Below are 15,425 nucleotides of genomic sequence, written 5' to 3'. Positions count from 1 at the left end.
TCTGCGTCATCAGTGTCACCGCTCTGATGACCTTGAAGGTTTAGCAGATGGAAAAAAAAGCACTTGACCCTCCCTGAGAGTCTCATCTGCCCACCTTAGCCTGTCGCTGAGGCCTCAGTGGAGGAGCACACTTGCTTTCTGCTCTCCTTTTTGGCTAAATAAGCTTTGTGCCTTAAGAAGACAAAGTCCAAGGGAATTCCTGCTAAGCCGCTGGAACCTTCCCTCATGAGCTCCCCAGCCTCATCACTGCCTCTCTGGGTCCGCAGGGAATCATATTCGACCGGCGATTCTACCTGTTGACTGCCTTGCAATGACAAAATGGTCACTTCCACATTTGTCAGCCGAACTCTCTCACCTGCTGCAGCTGATCGGGTGACAGTTTTATCCCGCACTGCCTCAGCTGAGCTTCTCTCTTCCTGAAGCACAACTTAAGCACGTACACCTTTCTCCACAGGCCTTGCAGCCCTTGCTGCATCCTGCGGCTGTCACCATTATGCACACACCTGCCATTTCAGTAACTTACACTCAGACACGTACTCTTCTTTCCACCAGCCCTGCAGCACTTGCTGCATCCCATGGCCGCCACCATTATGCGCACTCTTTGCACTCATCTAAGCTAGATGTGCCTCATGCTAGATGGGAAACTGCCTGTCAACAGACCACACTGAAGGACCTCCCAACCCAGGTGCCCAGTGGACCTTGAGCGCTCGCTCTCCTTCCCCAGCTGTCTTACAACCAGCCGGTCAGCGTCTGCACCCACACTGCCTCGTCTTTTTTTTTTTTTTTCTCAATAATATTTTATTGACCATTCAAAACAAAAAGTAAAACACCAACTGATTATACAATAGTAATGGTTTTTAACTTTCCCCAAGAAATATGAGTGTCTGGGTACATAAAACAGCTTACAATTGTGCAGATGTCAAAGGCATTACATATCCTAATACATGAGACTAAACGCTGTATGTGCCCGTAGGCTACCGTCAACCAGCGGTTATCCTATACAGTGAACTCTGGCATAGTTATAATAATTCCTGTTTATATAGCATGTTCTAGCACTACAATAACAGCTGTCAAATCGTACAAATGTTATTGGACTGAGGCCGCCCTCCATGTCTTATACGGCTGCCATATAGCGAAATGTTTAGGCTGGTTTCTATGTTTTTGGGCAGTCAATTTATACATTTCCATCACCCCATCCAATTTCCGGACCAACAGGGATAAATCAGGTATAGTGCTATTTTTCCAATTTGCGGCCAATACACACCTCGCTGCTATTAAGATCTGATGTATGAGTCTCCATTCAGTGATATTACTGGACACAGGGACACTAAGCAGCGCCTGTTCAGGGGTGAGCACAAAACGCCTCTTAAATATGTGCTGCAGAACCGTATTCACCAACTCCCAAAAGGGCTGCACCTTGGCACAGCTCCACCACATGTGGAAGAAAGTGCCAACAGCTCCGCACTCCTTCCAGCAATGCGCCGAACCGCGCAATTTAGCTTTCCATAGTTTATAGGGGGTACAATACCACCTTAATAACACCTTGTACCCATTTTCCTGTAGAGATGCTGAAATAGAACTACGTTTTGTATTTAGGAAAATGGTATCCCACTGATCCTGGTCAAGTGATTTCCCTAGGTCTCGCTCCCAGGCGGACACAAAGGCAGGACGTGAGTGAATATCCGTGTTAAGAAAATCGTATATTTGCGATATCATTTTGGTCGCCTTGTCTGCCCTCTCACACCAATTTTCAAATTGACTCTTACCTAATGAGAGATCTGTGGATATGACCCTGGAACGAAGAAAATGACTAACTTGTGAGTATTGGAATGCATCTTCCACCTCCAATTGGAATCTCTCCTGAAATATCGCAAAAGGGAGAATGCCACCCGCTTCCCATAGTTTACCAAATGTTTGAATCTCTCGTTCCTTCCAATGGGCATAACCGCGGGAGCTCCAGCCAGGGGTAAACAACTTGTTGTGGAACAGAGAGGAGCTCAAGAAATACTGTCTACTCCCAATTAACTTTTTGTGCCATGTACACCAGATCTGATGGGTAGTGGCCAGAGATGGGGACACTACACCTCCTGGCAACCAGGTTTCCTTTGGTTGCCAAGTAGTGGCCCACAGCGGCATGGGGTCCAATAATGCCTGTTCTATATCCACCCAACGCTTCCTCTCGCATTTTCTATTCCAATCCACTATAGCCCGTAGTTGAGCGGCTGCATAATAAAATGCTAAATTAGGCACCCCCAAACCCCCCTTCAATTTATGTCTATACAAGGTCGACCGTGCCACCCTCGGTGGTCGCCGTTTCCAGATAAACGCAAAAATCTTTTTCTGCCAACATTTAAGTATAGAAGATGATATAGGTACAGGAAGCGTCTGAAAAAGATATAGAAACTTGGGCAAGACAGTCATTTTTATAGCTGCAATCCGTCCCACCCAGGACAATTGATGCCTTGTCCAACAATCCAAATCAAGGAAAATTTTGGAAGCAAGAGGAGTGTAATTTAACTGAAAAAGATCCTCCAATTTGTTACTGATGAAGATCCCTAAGTACTTTATGCGGTGCGGCGCCCATTTGAAAGGAGATCCTAAACGTCTCCTTGCTGGCCTGGTCAGCCAGCAAGGAGACGTTTAGGATCTCCGATTTCTCTAAATTTAATTTAAAGCCGGAGACAGAACTAAAATTGGCTAACAACGCTACTACCTGAGCTAAGGATTCAGTCGGGCAGGTCAGGGTGAACAAAACATCGTCCGCAAATAAAGATATCTTGTAATCCACTCCTCCCACCTCTACACCAGAAATTGACTTCAAATCCCGAATTTTAATTGCCAATGGCTCCAGAAACAACGCAAATAGTAGCGGGGACAAAGGGCACCCCTGTCTGGTGCCTCTCTCTATCGCAAAGGGTTCAGAGTAGGATCCGTTCACCTTGACACATGCCCTTGGATCCTCATATAAGGCCCGAATCCATCTGAGGAAGAAAGGGCCAAAATTCATCCTCTCCATCGTTTTAAACAAATATGGCCAGTGCACCATGTCAAAAGCCTTTTCGGCATCTATGGACAGGAGCACGGCCGGTAACTGATTCTCCTTAGCCCACCATATTAAATCCAAAATTTTTCGGACATTGTCCGCGGCCATCCTACCCGGAATAAATCCCGTCTGGTCAGGATGTATCAAGTGTGACAGCACCATATTTAAACGGTTAGCCAGGACCTTGGCTAGGATTTTCAGATCAAGATTGATCAAGGAGATGGGACGATATGAGCCGCACTCTGTAGGATCCCTACCCGGTTTAGCCAAAATTGTAATTCCAGCGACATTAGAACCTTTGTATAAGGAGCCGCCTTGCCGTAAAGAGTTAAATAACTCCCTTAGTATGGGGGCTATGTCGGTAGCAAACGTTTTATAGAAGTGGGCAGTAAACCCGTCGAGGCCCGGGGCTTTGTTAACCTTGAGGTCTTTAATTACCTGAAGAACCTCGCACAGGGATATATCTTGCTCTAACCTGTCATGTTCCTGTTCAGATACTTGTGGGAGAGTTACCTGCCCTAGAAACTCCACTATGTTCCCGTCCTGTATGGAATCCTCCTTCTTATAAAGCCCCCCATAAAACCTCTGAAACCTCTCGTGTATAGCTTTGGCAGTCAGTAACAATGTTCTGTCTTCGCCCCGTATGCTGGTGATTTGAGACTGAGCTATGCGATGCTTTAACTTGTGTGCAAGAAGTCTGCCCGCCTTATCCCCCCACTCAAAATATTGCTGTTTGGCCAAGTTCAGTTTGACAGGCACATCCGCTAATGACAACGCACAGTATTGTGACCTGGCGTTTCGGAGCTGTTGCAGAACTGCTGTGGTAGGGTTCCGTTTATGTGTGGCTTCCAGGTTGGCAATCTCTGTTTGCAAACATTGGGTTTGAGTGGTTTTGACCCTTTTTTGATAAGCCCCCTGTGAGATGAATTTACCCCTTAGGACAGCTTTAAGGCATTCCCAGTACAAAGAAGGATTACCCAAAGCCTCCTCATTATGTGTACGGTAGAATTCTATTTCATCCCTTACAGACTGACAAAACGTGGCATCATCTAGTAGCGTGTCATTCAGTTTCCAATACTTCTGTCCACTCTCACAGCCGGTAACAGCCACGGTTATGTCCACTGGGGCATGATCAGACCATGTGATCTGCCCAATGGTCGCAGCCGTGATTGAGCTAGAGCAAGATCTATCCACCAAAAAATAGTCAATCCTGGAATAGGATTTATGAGGGTTCGAATAGAATGTATAATCTCTCCCACTCGGATTTCGCGTCCTCCAAATGTCTACTAGACCCCACTTATATATGAAGGATTTTAAAAGTTTCCTCTCTTTCTTAGCCCCAATCCCTCCGCCAGTAGAATTGTCCAGGGGCGGCTGTATAGTCATATTGAAGTCCCCAGCTATTATCCAAATACCCATCTCCTGCTGAGCCATCATATTAGTCATATGCTCTATAAATAGACCATAAGAAGCTTGCGGGGCATATATATTGAGAAGATTGTACATTTTCCCCCCCAGCTCTAGCTGAACCAACACATATCTCCCCTCCGTGTCTGCCTGAAATTTTTTAACCTGGCATTGTAAATCTTTGTGCAATAGGACGCTCACACCAGTATATTTGTGCAATCGAGAGGCAGGGGCACTATAACAGTGAGGGTATAGAGACCATGGAAGCAAGCGATCGTGTTTCCTAAGTAGATGTGTCTCCTGTAAGAATATTATATTTGCCCTTGATTGCTGGACATCTTCCCTCAAAAGCTGACGCTTCCTCGGGTTATTTAAGCCTTTAACATTTAAAGACCGGATACATATGGAAATCATGATCTTGTGGTTGTGGAGACCCACCCCGGTCCCCTCCACCCAACGCTACCCTGTCCCAGGAGATCAGGCCCATCACTATCAGGCTGCACCTCCCACTGGCAAAATCAGATAAGCATATACGGACTAAGTTTAGGCTCCGAATTCGTCTCAGGTTTAAAAGCACCCTCCCTTGACACTCCGCAACAAAGCAAACAAGCATGACCCAGAACATACCCCACCCCCCATCTTTGCGCCGCCTTGGAAAGCAGGCTGCTCTGCCGAAGCAGAAAAGGACAATGGCACCCATGGAGTGTGCTTCCCCCTCCCCCCCAGGCCAAACATCATCACAAATAACTATATGAACGGCAAATTCAATTTGTGTAAGTCAAAGGTTTGCAATAAATTGTCTAAACAAAACCGGGTAACGAGTCTTCGATTCTTACTGCACCCGCACAGGTTTCCGGGCACTTTTCATTTGCAGATATAGTACGCACGACTTCAGCGAAGCGCTTCCATTCTGCTGCGGATGGGGAAAGCAGTCTGTTGTTCTTGCCTTCGCAGTCGGCGCCCTCCGTTCGTCACCCGCTGCCATTTGGGCGGTTCAGAAGGAACATTTGTAAGTTGTCTCCTCAGGGCCGTGAGCACCCGCACCTCGTGGCCTGCGTCTTTCAAAATGGCCGCTGCTTCTGTAACCGATTGAGCTTTTACTGTTGCCCCATTAAGGGTTATGGCCAGACCACATGGATAGAGCCAGCGATATCGAATTTCTTCCTTTCTCATTAAAGCAGTAAGGTCTCTAAATTCCGCCCGGCGCTTGAGGGTAATGGGAGACAAATCTGCAAACACAGATATGGAATTATTTTGCCACTCCCATTCCTTTTGCCGTCTTGCTATCTGCCAGATCTTGTCCTTTATCGGGAACCTGTTAAAGCAAGCCACTATGTCCCGGGGCTTGTCACCGACCTTTGGACCAAGGGACCTATGCGCCCTCTCAATTTCAATTTCTGGCCAAGTCACAGTCTCTGGTGTTGTCGAATCCTTTTGTAAAAAGAACAGTCCCAAAGTCTTTATAGTGGCCGCGCAGTCCGCATAGTCCGCAGACTCCGGGACGCCCCGGACCCGCAGATTATTTCTGCGGCTCCGGTTCTCAAGATCCTCTAACTTATATTGCAGCTCTAAAGTTTCCTGAGAGAGCTGCTGGTCTTGAGTGTAGAGTCCCTCTATTTTCTCAGCCTGTGCATCCATCCTGCCATCTAGATCGTCTACCCGCCGACCAATATCTGAGATTTCTTCTTTTAAGTCCGCCATCCGATCCAATAGTTCCTTTTTATTGGCTTTCATATCTTTTCTTAAGTCAGCGAACCATTGACGAAATTCATCTCTGGTCGGTGTATCGCTCAAGCCCAGCTCTCCGGAGCCAGAGTCAGCGTCTCCGTCCCCCTCGTGCTCGACCAGGCTGGCAGGAGCCTCTGCCTCCATAGGCCCAATTTCTCTCGTCTCGGTTTTAGAATAGGAGTATTGACGAAAATCCACACTTTTCTTCTTTTGTGCCATCTCCCTCTGATAAGCTTTCCAATAAGGGAGCCCGTGTGCAAATAGCTGCAGAATTTGCTGGAGTTTTTGCCGTTTTTAGCCCGGGGAAGTGAGGAGCTCAGGTTTATGCGACCATTCCACTCCGCGGTGCTAGCGCCCCCCCTCGTCTTTTTTTTTTTTTAAAGAAGACAAGCCCGTGAAAATACTCCCCCCCCCCCCCAAGAAAAAAAGAAAGAGAATACTTTCCTGATGGTGATTCAGATGCCGGAGGGCCACTGGGAGCAGTCCAAGGGGAAGGAGGGAGCCGGAACCACAGACTTTGTCCCCTTGACTTCAGGCTGAGCTAAACCAGGGATATCAACCCCCTGCTCACCTGCTTCACTTGAGGAATGGCCCACGAAGCTGCCTAACACATCAGGGAGCCCACACAAGAATCCTGTTCTGTTTTTTCTTTACTTATGTTTTTTTTTATCTTAATTCTCCAGACTGCAGGATTTTCACCTCTACCATCTGCTGGAGTCAGAGAAATACTGAGAGACTGCAGGTGGCATGCTAACTTATGCAGCAGTTTCAGAAAAGGTTTTTGTTCTCCGACTCCATCTGCTGGTATGGATGCAAAACCCACTTGTCTGGACTGATCTGGGGCACGAACAGGAAGTCTAAATTAGACCACTGCTTCTGAGCCATAAAATACCTTGGTGAGAAACTGGATGGAGAAAACAAGAGGTGCGGACTCCGGGAAGCAGAAAGGACCCTTTTTGATCGGGGATTTTCAGGTGTGCTCAGATTTCGCTTCTGGGAGCTCTAAGACAAACCAAAACAGAAAGAAAAATTACAATTTGCACTGGTTTTCAGCATGTAAGTCTTCTCCCTTATCCTTCCCTAAAAGGCCTCTACAAAAAAATTTTAAAAATTCAACCTGAGAAGATTCCAATAAAATCAAGACTAGAATTACTGCAGAGATCTACTGCCAAACACCTAATTCCTAATAATTTAAAGAAAAAGTCACTTTTTTTAGCACTTGGCTACTCTTCCCAGCAAACAGCAAAAAGGTGTGAACAGGGAGTCAAGTTTGTACTGCTAACAGATGGATGATTTCCTTAGCTACAAGAAGAAAGGCAGGGCTAACCAGATTACGTGGAACATGTGGCTCTTATCTGACATATGCTAGAGTTTAATTTAACTAATTGTGAAGGGCATTCTCAGCCCAGGAATCAAAGAATTCAACATCCTTTCCTGTTCTTAGCAACACTATGAATGCCTTCAAAATTATTTTCTCTCTCCACTTCTAGGATAAATTCAGAGACATTTATGCTTATCTATCAATTTCCTTTTTTTGAATCCTGCTAGACTAGTCCAGAAGCGTGGGTTTTCACTGTCCTGCCAGCAGATGGAGACAGAGAACCACAACCTTTTCAGTGACATCATCACTGACCATAAGGAATGGTGCAGCCTGGCAACTCATCAATATCATTATGTCAAAGCTATGGAGGGGAGAAATCCCATATTACCAAACTACAAAGAAACAGAAACAGGAGAGGACCCTCCAACTGTCAGCCCTTTCTAAGAACGCCAACAGAAAGGGAGAAAGGAAGCCACAAAATGGAGATAAAGAAATCCACAGGTTCTCTCCACAGGAAAAAATTATGAACTTTTTGAGGAATACTCATCCAAGGATAAGTGAGGTTTCAGCCGCTGACTCCCCGGGAGGGTCCTGGACTGATCTAGCAGGATTCAAGGAAAGGAAATTAACAGGTAAAACTAAATTTCTCACTCCTAATCATCCTGTTAGCCCAGTCCAGACACATGGGAAGTACTCATGCTGCACTGAGAACACTTGCCCCAAATGCAGCATCGTCCTTGGCTTGCACATCCAAACTTTAATGTTTACTGAAGGAACGTAAGGAAGACCAAGTGACCGCCTTACAAAATGTCCTCCCAAAACATCTCTGTAGACTCTGCCCAAGAGGAAGACTAAGCCCTTGAATAAGCAAGCTTTTCAGAAAATATGCTGCGAGGATTATTCCTTTGATCCACCTGGCCAAACACAGATTTTGACACTAACTCTCCTTTGTGAGGTCTGCCAAATAAAAACTGCACATCCATCTTCCTAAAGGAAATAGTCTTTAGATATCTGAGGAGAATTTGACAAAATCCAAGAAGCGGACAGATCAATTTTCACTATATTATCCCTTTGGGAATGCTGGGAGATAAATTAGTTGTACAGAAGAAAAGGGGAAAATGACCTTGGGTGAAAAGTGACCAACTCTGTAGAAAAAAAACAACAGATAGGAATCTCTACAAGACAAGGCCTGTAATTTTGAAATATGTCTACATGAAACATATTTAAGGAGAGAATCTTAAAAGATGCATGTCTAAGCAGCTTGAAGGGGGAACCTACTGGAGCACCAAGAAACGAAATTAGATCCCTTTGAGGCATCAGGACCCTAAAAGGAGGATGAATACTTTTAAATCCACAAAGGAAGTGAACTACTTCAGGGTGGAAAGCCAGTGAGATTCCTAGAAACCTACTTCTAGAATAAGAAAACTGCCACGTGAATCCCTAGGTAAAGAAAGGCTAAGCCCTTGTCCAAATATCTTTTCAAGAAGGCCAAAATGGACAGGATTCCCACTCACTAGGGTGGACAGACAGAGCTTTGCAACAAGCTTCAAAGAGACACCAGACCCAGACATAAGCCAAAGTGCAGTTGTGGCAGGGCCTGTAGCAAGATAAAAATCCCAGCTGAAGACTACCTTTTTCTGTACAAGCAAGCCCCTCCAAGGATCAGGCCGTAAAACAAAATGGAGCTAGGCACTCCAATAGAACTGGACCCTGGAGTAACAGACTGCAGCACTGGGAAGATGGCACGAGCAGTCTCAGGCTTTTGAGTGCTTTATTTATTTACAGTGCAGAAAATAACAGACCAACAGTCTACTTATTCTTCAGCTTCAGCTACTTACTCTAACTTCAGGTTAAAACATTCACATTCACAGTCTTCTCACTAGATGTAAGCCAGCTGTGTTAAAGGGGCTACCTTTTCCCTTCTTATTCATGGTTAGGATAGAAATGTTTCAGGAGTTGCCTTCTCCTGGAGACTCAGGGCCTGTCTGTTCCCAGCTGCGCCCAAACTCTTATTCCTGCTCACTGGAGCCACACCCACAGAGCCACTTGTCTCTCTAGCTTTTAAGATGGACCAGACTAGATGCCTGGGCCCACACTGGTTAAGAGAGTTTTCAGGAACACTCCTTCACACACATACCATGGTCTTCTAGCTATCTGTCGACAGAACCCTGCCCAGGAAATACTAAAGAGAAAAATTGAGGATTAAGAACAAAGTTCTATATAATTTCAATTGTTTCTGTCAAATAGGTTTCAACAAGTTAAAATAGACATTACTGTTTCTAATTGGCACTTAGTATCTTCAGGAGTCCCCCAAGGATTGGCCTTGTCAGCCATGTTTTTTAATGCAATCTTCTTTTTTTTCCCTTATATTTGCACTGATAATATCCAGGCTTTTACGCCCGTTGGATTGGATTATACAGCTTCCTTGTTGATGCTTTCTTTTTGTGTACAGCTATTAAGGATTGGTTAACTAATAAATTGATGTTAATCTTGATAAAATGTAAAAGTTTTCTGGAATACCTATGCCCCTTCTGTTTTAAAATCAAAGTCAATGACATTAATGAACAGTTACAACTTGTTTTGGATGATATGTGATTTAACTACGTTTATATTTTATTTTTTCAATGTCAGTGCAGATCAGATCAGTGTTAAAAGCCAGATATTTTGAATTGCAACTCCTGTGCTTTCTGAATTACATATTAGTTAAGAAAAATGTTTGTGCTGTGATGCAGAGTTTTGTGCTAACTTTTTTTTTTTTTTTTTTTTTTAAAGACTATGGTAATGCTTTGTATCAGGTCGATACTGTAACGTGCGGTTGAAGATTTCCCGTCTGTAACGTGCTGGGAGCGCACAATTCGGACGCGTAAGGCGATCCAGCGATACAGTCTCCAGTTTCACGCGTCCTTAGCGCTTCTTAAAACAGACGCATAACCCTTTCTGCACGCAGCATGTATATGATATGTAAATGAACGAATTAGCTGTATAATGAAGGAATTAGCTATTCCCCTCCGATACTGTGACGCGCGCTCAGATTATCTCCTTTGTAACCCGCTATTTTGCCGCGTCCTTAACCTGTTAGTTTACCGCCTACCCTCTACTTGGTGTTAGTGTGGTGTTCGAAAATTAAAACGGGAATAAAGTGTAAAAAATGGGGGTAAAACCGTAAAGTGTAAAAAACATTGCAGAGTAAGTTGTTTATATATATGTATAAATACCTGTCACTTTCCGAATCCCACAGGCGTGCGGTCATCGAGGCGGCGGCGGGAGCCGGCAGGCGGATGGGGCGCCCGTTCATCCAGGCGGCGGCGGGAGCCGGTGAGCGCGCGTTGGATCCAGGCAGCGGTGGGAGCCGGCGGGCGGGCGTTGGATCCAGGCGGCGGCCGGGTGGGCGTGCATTCATCCAGGCAGAGGGAGCCGGCGGCGAAAGCGGCCTCCGGCTCCCTCTGCCTGGATGAATGCATGGCCCCCGCCGGCAGTGAATGAATGCCTGTGCGATTTCGGCGCTCAAGGCAGTCACATGCCGTGACGTCAAGCGTCGTGACGTCACGCCTTGAGCGCCGAAATCGCACGGGCATTCATTCACTGCCGGCGGGGGCCGTGCATTCATCCAGGCAGAGGGAGCCGGAGGCCGCTTTCGCCGCCGGCTCCCTCTGCCTGGATGAATGCACGCCCACCCGGCTGCCTTGAGCGCCGAAATCGGGAGGAGAGGAGAAGGGAGAAGGGACTACCGTAGCAGGCCAGAGCCTTGCTACTTTTTTGTTTTTTTTTTGTTTTTGCTTCGGGAGGAGGGGACAGGACTGGAGCTGCACCGGAGACCGGACGGGGCCAGGGCAGGTAAGCGGGGGCTGGGGGAAGTTTGCTGATCATCGGGGAACATAACTGTCCACTTCCTGGTACCTGTCATTTCAAATGTCATTTGAAATGACAGATACCAGCGTGGCCGTGAAGCGTTAGGCCCGCGAACCCAGATACTGTATAGGCGCTCTATACAGTAAAATGGGTTGCGCGGGCCTAACGCTTGCCTAAGGCTTCGCAGCCGCGGCATGCATTTGCATGCAATTTGAAGAGAGTATCGAGCGGTAGGTGAAGAGAACTGTGCGTGCGGGGAACGAGGGTGCGCCTGACACTGCCGCACTGTTTCTACCGCGGCCTTAGAGTATCGATCTGTATGTGGGGTTGCCCAAACTGACTGTTCAGGTGATGCAGTTTGTATACCTTCTTACAGATTACCAGTTTAGGAAGCATTCCACTCTCCCCATTTTATGGAAATCCATTGGTTACCTGTGATGTAGCAGATTAATTTTAAAATTTTAACACTTGTTTTTAAATCCTTACAAGTTAAAAGGCTAAGATATTTGGCTAAGCTTTTAAAGTGGTATTCTCCTGTTAGGTCTCTCCATTCTTCTGACATGTAGTACCATCATTTAAAAAAGGTACACTTAAAAGGTAATCTTAGGCTTGCATTTTTGGTTACAGGGCCTCAAATATGGAATTCCTTACCAAGCTTTTGAAGCTTGAGTGTTTGTTGAGAGCACTGATTAGTTTTATGGTTTAAAGAATACTTACGATGACAAGATTCCAAGGATTGTTGTGTCTCTGTCTTTTATTTATTTTAATTGTGTTTATTTGTTTTATTTATTTTTAAATTTGTTTTTAATTGTATCTTTGTAAATCACTCAGAATTGACTGTTACTGAATAGGGCAGTATATTAAGCACTTTTAAATAAATATATAAAAGCGAATTATTTGGCCATGGCTTGAATAGTGCAATGATACCAATGGAACCCCTTCCCTCCAGCAGTTGAAGAAATGTTGGTTTTTGAAAGCTTGCAGGTCACTATCAAGTCCACGTGAGGGAAGTCGCTCTGGTCTACTATCCTCTGGAAGGCTTTCTGGCTAAGCCTCACTTCTCTGAGGTCCAACGTATTTCATCTGAAGAAAACATCCTGGATGTTCACTACTCCTAAAACATGACCCATAAAGAGTTGTAGTAGATTCCATTCCATAAAGCAGAAAAATGGAGAAATTACTTACCTGATAATTTCGGTTTCCTTAGTGTAGGCAGATGGACTCAGGACATAAGAACATAAGAAAATGCCATACTGGGTCAGACCAAGGGTCCATCAAGCCCAGCATCCTGTTTCCAACAGTGGCCAATCCAGGCCATAAGAACCTGGCAAGTACCCAAAAACTAAGTCTATTCCATGTTACCATTGCTAATGCAAGTGGCTAAGGACCAATGGGTTATGTGTTCCCCTGCTAGGAGATGGAGACTGAGTCAGGTTTCAAAGTTAACGTCACCTAGATACATCCCTGCAGTGACCTCAGCCCTTCAATATTCTCTCCCAAAGCCACTGTGGACATACTATTGAAAAATTTAATTTGAACGTGGATATAACTTAATACTTGATTAAAACTTGATTTAAAAAAAACAAGACTGGAGACCACAACTGTACTCAACCACGAAAGTGCTGGGTGCCAGCAACACTATAGATGCCCTGATCTAGGGATAGGACGGCTTACCTGCACTCTCATGGAGTTGAGATTCACCTCACGAGCGACTTCTTGGTACCATTCATGGGCAGCCATGGGCAGGATGCTGAGTCCATCTGTCTACATTAAGGAAAACAAAATTATCAGATAAGTAATTTCTCCATTTCCTAGTGTGTAGCCAGATGGACTCAGGACCAATGGGATGTACAAAAGCTACTACCATACGAGAAGGGAGGCTGCCCGCGGTCTGGTTAGCACTGCCTTAGCAAAGGCTGCATCCTCCCAAGCTGGACGTCCAGGCGGGAGAACCTGGAGAAGGTATGTAAGGAGGACCACGTCGCTGCTCGACAGATATTGGCAGGAGACAGTAGTTTAGCTTCTGCCCAGGATATTGCCTGGGCCCTGGTAGAATGAGCATTGACCTGGATAGGTAAAGTCTTCCCTGCCTCTACGTAAGCTCCCTTGATTACTTCCTTGATCCAGCGAGCTATGGTAGCTCATGAAGTCGCTTCACCCCGTTTCTTTCCCCTGTGAAGAACAAACAAGTGATCTGTCTTACGCACCAGTTCTGAAGGTTCCAGATACCGCACTAAGTCTACCGATGTTTAGATGGCAAAGAAGGCGGTAGTCTTCCGTGACCTTGAGTCTATCCGGGGACAATAAGGAGATGGATTGGTTCAGGTGAAACTCCGAGACTACCTTTGGTAAGAAGGAGGGGACTGTGCAAAGCTGTACTGTTCCTGGAGTAAATCGAAGGAATGGTTCCCGACAACACAGCGCCTGTAGCTCAAAGATGCAATGAGCCGAATATATCACCACCAAGAATATAGTCTTTAGTGTTAATAGGTGTAGTGACAGACTGCGCAGTGGTCTGAAGGAAGGCCCTACTAGAAAGTCCAATACTAGATTGAAGTTCCATAGGGGACCGGCCACTTTAAGGGTGGTCGAAATTGTTTAACCCCTTTTAGGAAATGGGCCAAATCCAGATGCGCTGACAGACGGGTTCCGTTCACCTTGGCCCTGAAGCAGAAGAGGGCTGCCACCTGGACCTTCAGGGAGTTGAGGGACAATACTTTGTTCAGGCCGCCCTGTAAAAATTCCAGGATCATGATGATCTTGGTCATTCGCGGGGGCACCCCATGCTCTTTGCACCAGACCTCAAATATTCTCCAGATCTGTATGTATGCCAGGGACGTTGAGAATTCCACGCATGGAGCATTGTGGCATTCACGGCCACCGAATATCCACATTTCGTCAGGCGAGCCCTCTCAAGGGCCAGACCATAAGAGAGAATCGAATTGGGTCTTCGTGAAGAATTGGACCTTGCTGGAGAAGGTCCCTGTGGGGGGGGTGGGGGGGGGAGGCAAAGGAGACTCTCCACAAGAAGCCTCCACATGTCCACTTACCACGGGTGCTTGGGCCAATCCAGGGCCACCAGAACGATTAATCCTCTGTGATGTTTGATCTTGCTCAGTAGAGGCCATAAAGGGAAAGGTGTACAATAAGTCTTCCTCTGGCCAGGTCTGGACGAGGGTGTTGATCCCTTGGGAGTGCTGATCTCGTCTGCGACTGAACAGGGAACCTTCTCATTATGAGATGTAGCTAGTAGGTCGAAGGATGGGACGCCCCAGCGATCTACTAGGAGCTGGAAGGCTCTGGTCGACAATGTCCATTCCCACGGATCCAGGCTTTCCCTGCTGAAAAAGTCTGCTCTGACGTTGTCTTTTCCCGTGATGTGGGAGGCCGAGATCCCTTGTAGGTTTAACTTCGCCCATTCCTTAAGGAGGTTATTTCCAGAGACACTTGGTGGCTTTTAGTTCCTCCCTGGTGGTTGATGTAGGCTACTGTTGTTGTGTTGTCCGACATCACGCGGATTGCTTGCCCCTGGAGCCTTGTGGCTGAACTGCAGGCATGCTAATCTGACCGTTCACTCTTCCAGGCAGTTTATGTTCCAGTTCGCATCTTCCTCAGTCCATCGCCCCTGGATAGTCAGTTCCTGACAGTGAGCTCCCCACCCTCGGAGGCTCGTTTCCGTTGTGAGGACGATCCAGCTTGGTGGGAACAGGCTTACACCTTTGCTTAGGTGAACTTCCTGTAGCCACCACTGGAGCTGAGAGCATATTTCCATTGGTAGGCGGAGGCGAATTTCACCAGACAAAAAAAGATATTTCTGGTGTCATCTCAGTAACAGGAACATAAACACTCTTACCAGGCGCAATAGCCCTCTTTATGAAAAAGCAGTAATTTACTACCAATGCATGTCCTATTGAGAAAACACAACAAATAATATTGATACAAATGCCTACATACTAGTAAAATACCTCACCTTGGTCACACTTATAGAATCAATGTTCACCAAGTACAAAAAGACTGCAAATTACAAATGTGGAGACAGAAACTGGAACTGTAACAACCCTACCTATGAAAAGGCCC

At 46.1% G+C, this 15,425-nt stretch overlaps 1 protein-coding gene across 4 annotated transcripts in view; it reads right to left on the bottom strand.

Annotated features, from left to right (window-relative positions):
• The window catches only part of POLA2 (DNA polymerase alpha 2, accessory subunit), a 161,343-nt gene that overhangs the window by 119,218 nt on the left and 26,700 nt on the right, over nucleotides 1-15,425 (bottom strand). For all 4 annotated transcript variants that reach the window (XM_029612329.1, XM_029612326.1, XM_029612327.1 and 1 more), the window contains one exon: nucleotides 7,071-7,180. In XM_029612329.1, coding sequence (XP_029468189.1) covers nucleotides 7,071-7,180 — 110 coding nt within the window. The remainder of the gene's footprint in view (nucleotides 1-7,070; nucleotides 7,181-15,425) is intronic.

Source organism: Rhinatrema bivittatum, chromosome 8, assembly GCF_901001135.1.
Source record: "Rhinatrema bivittatum chromosome 8, aRhiBiv1.1, whole genome shotgun sequence".
Taxonomy (NCBI): domain Eukaryota; kingdom Metazoa; phylum Chordata; class Amphibia; order Gymnophiona; family Rhinatrematidae; genus Rhinatrema; species Rhinatrema bivittatum.
This window is presented reverse-complemented; position numbering and strand designations above follow the sequence as displayed.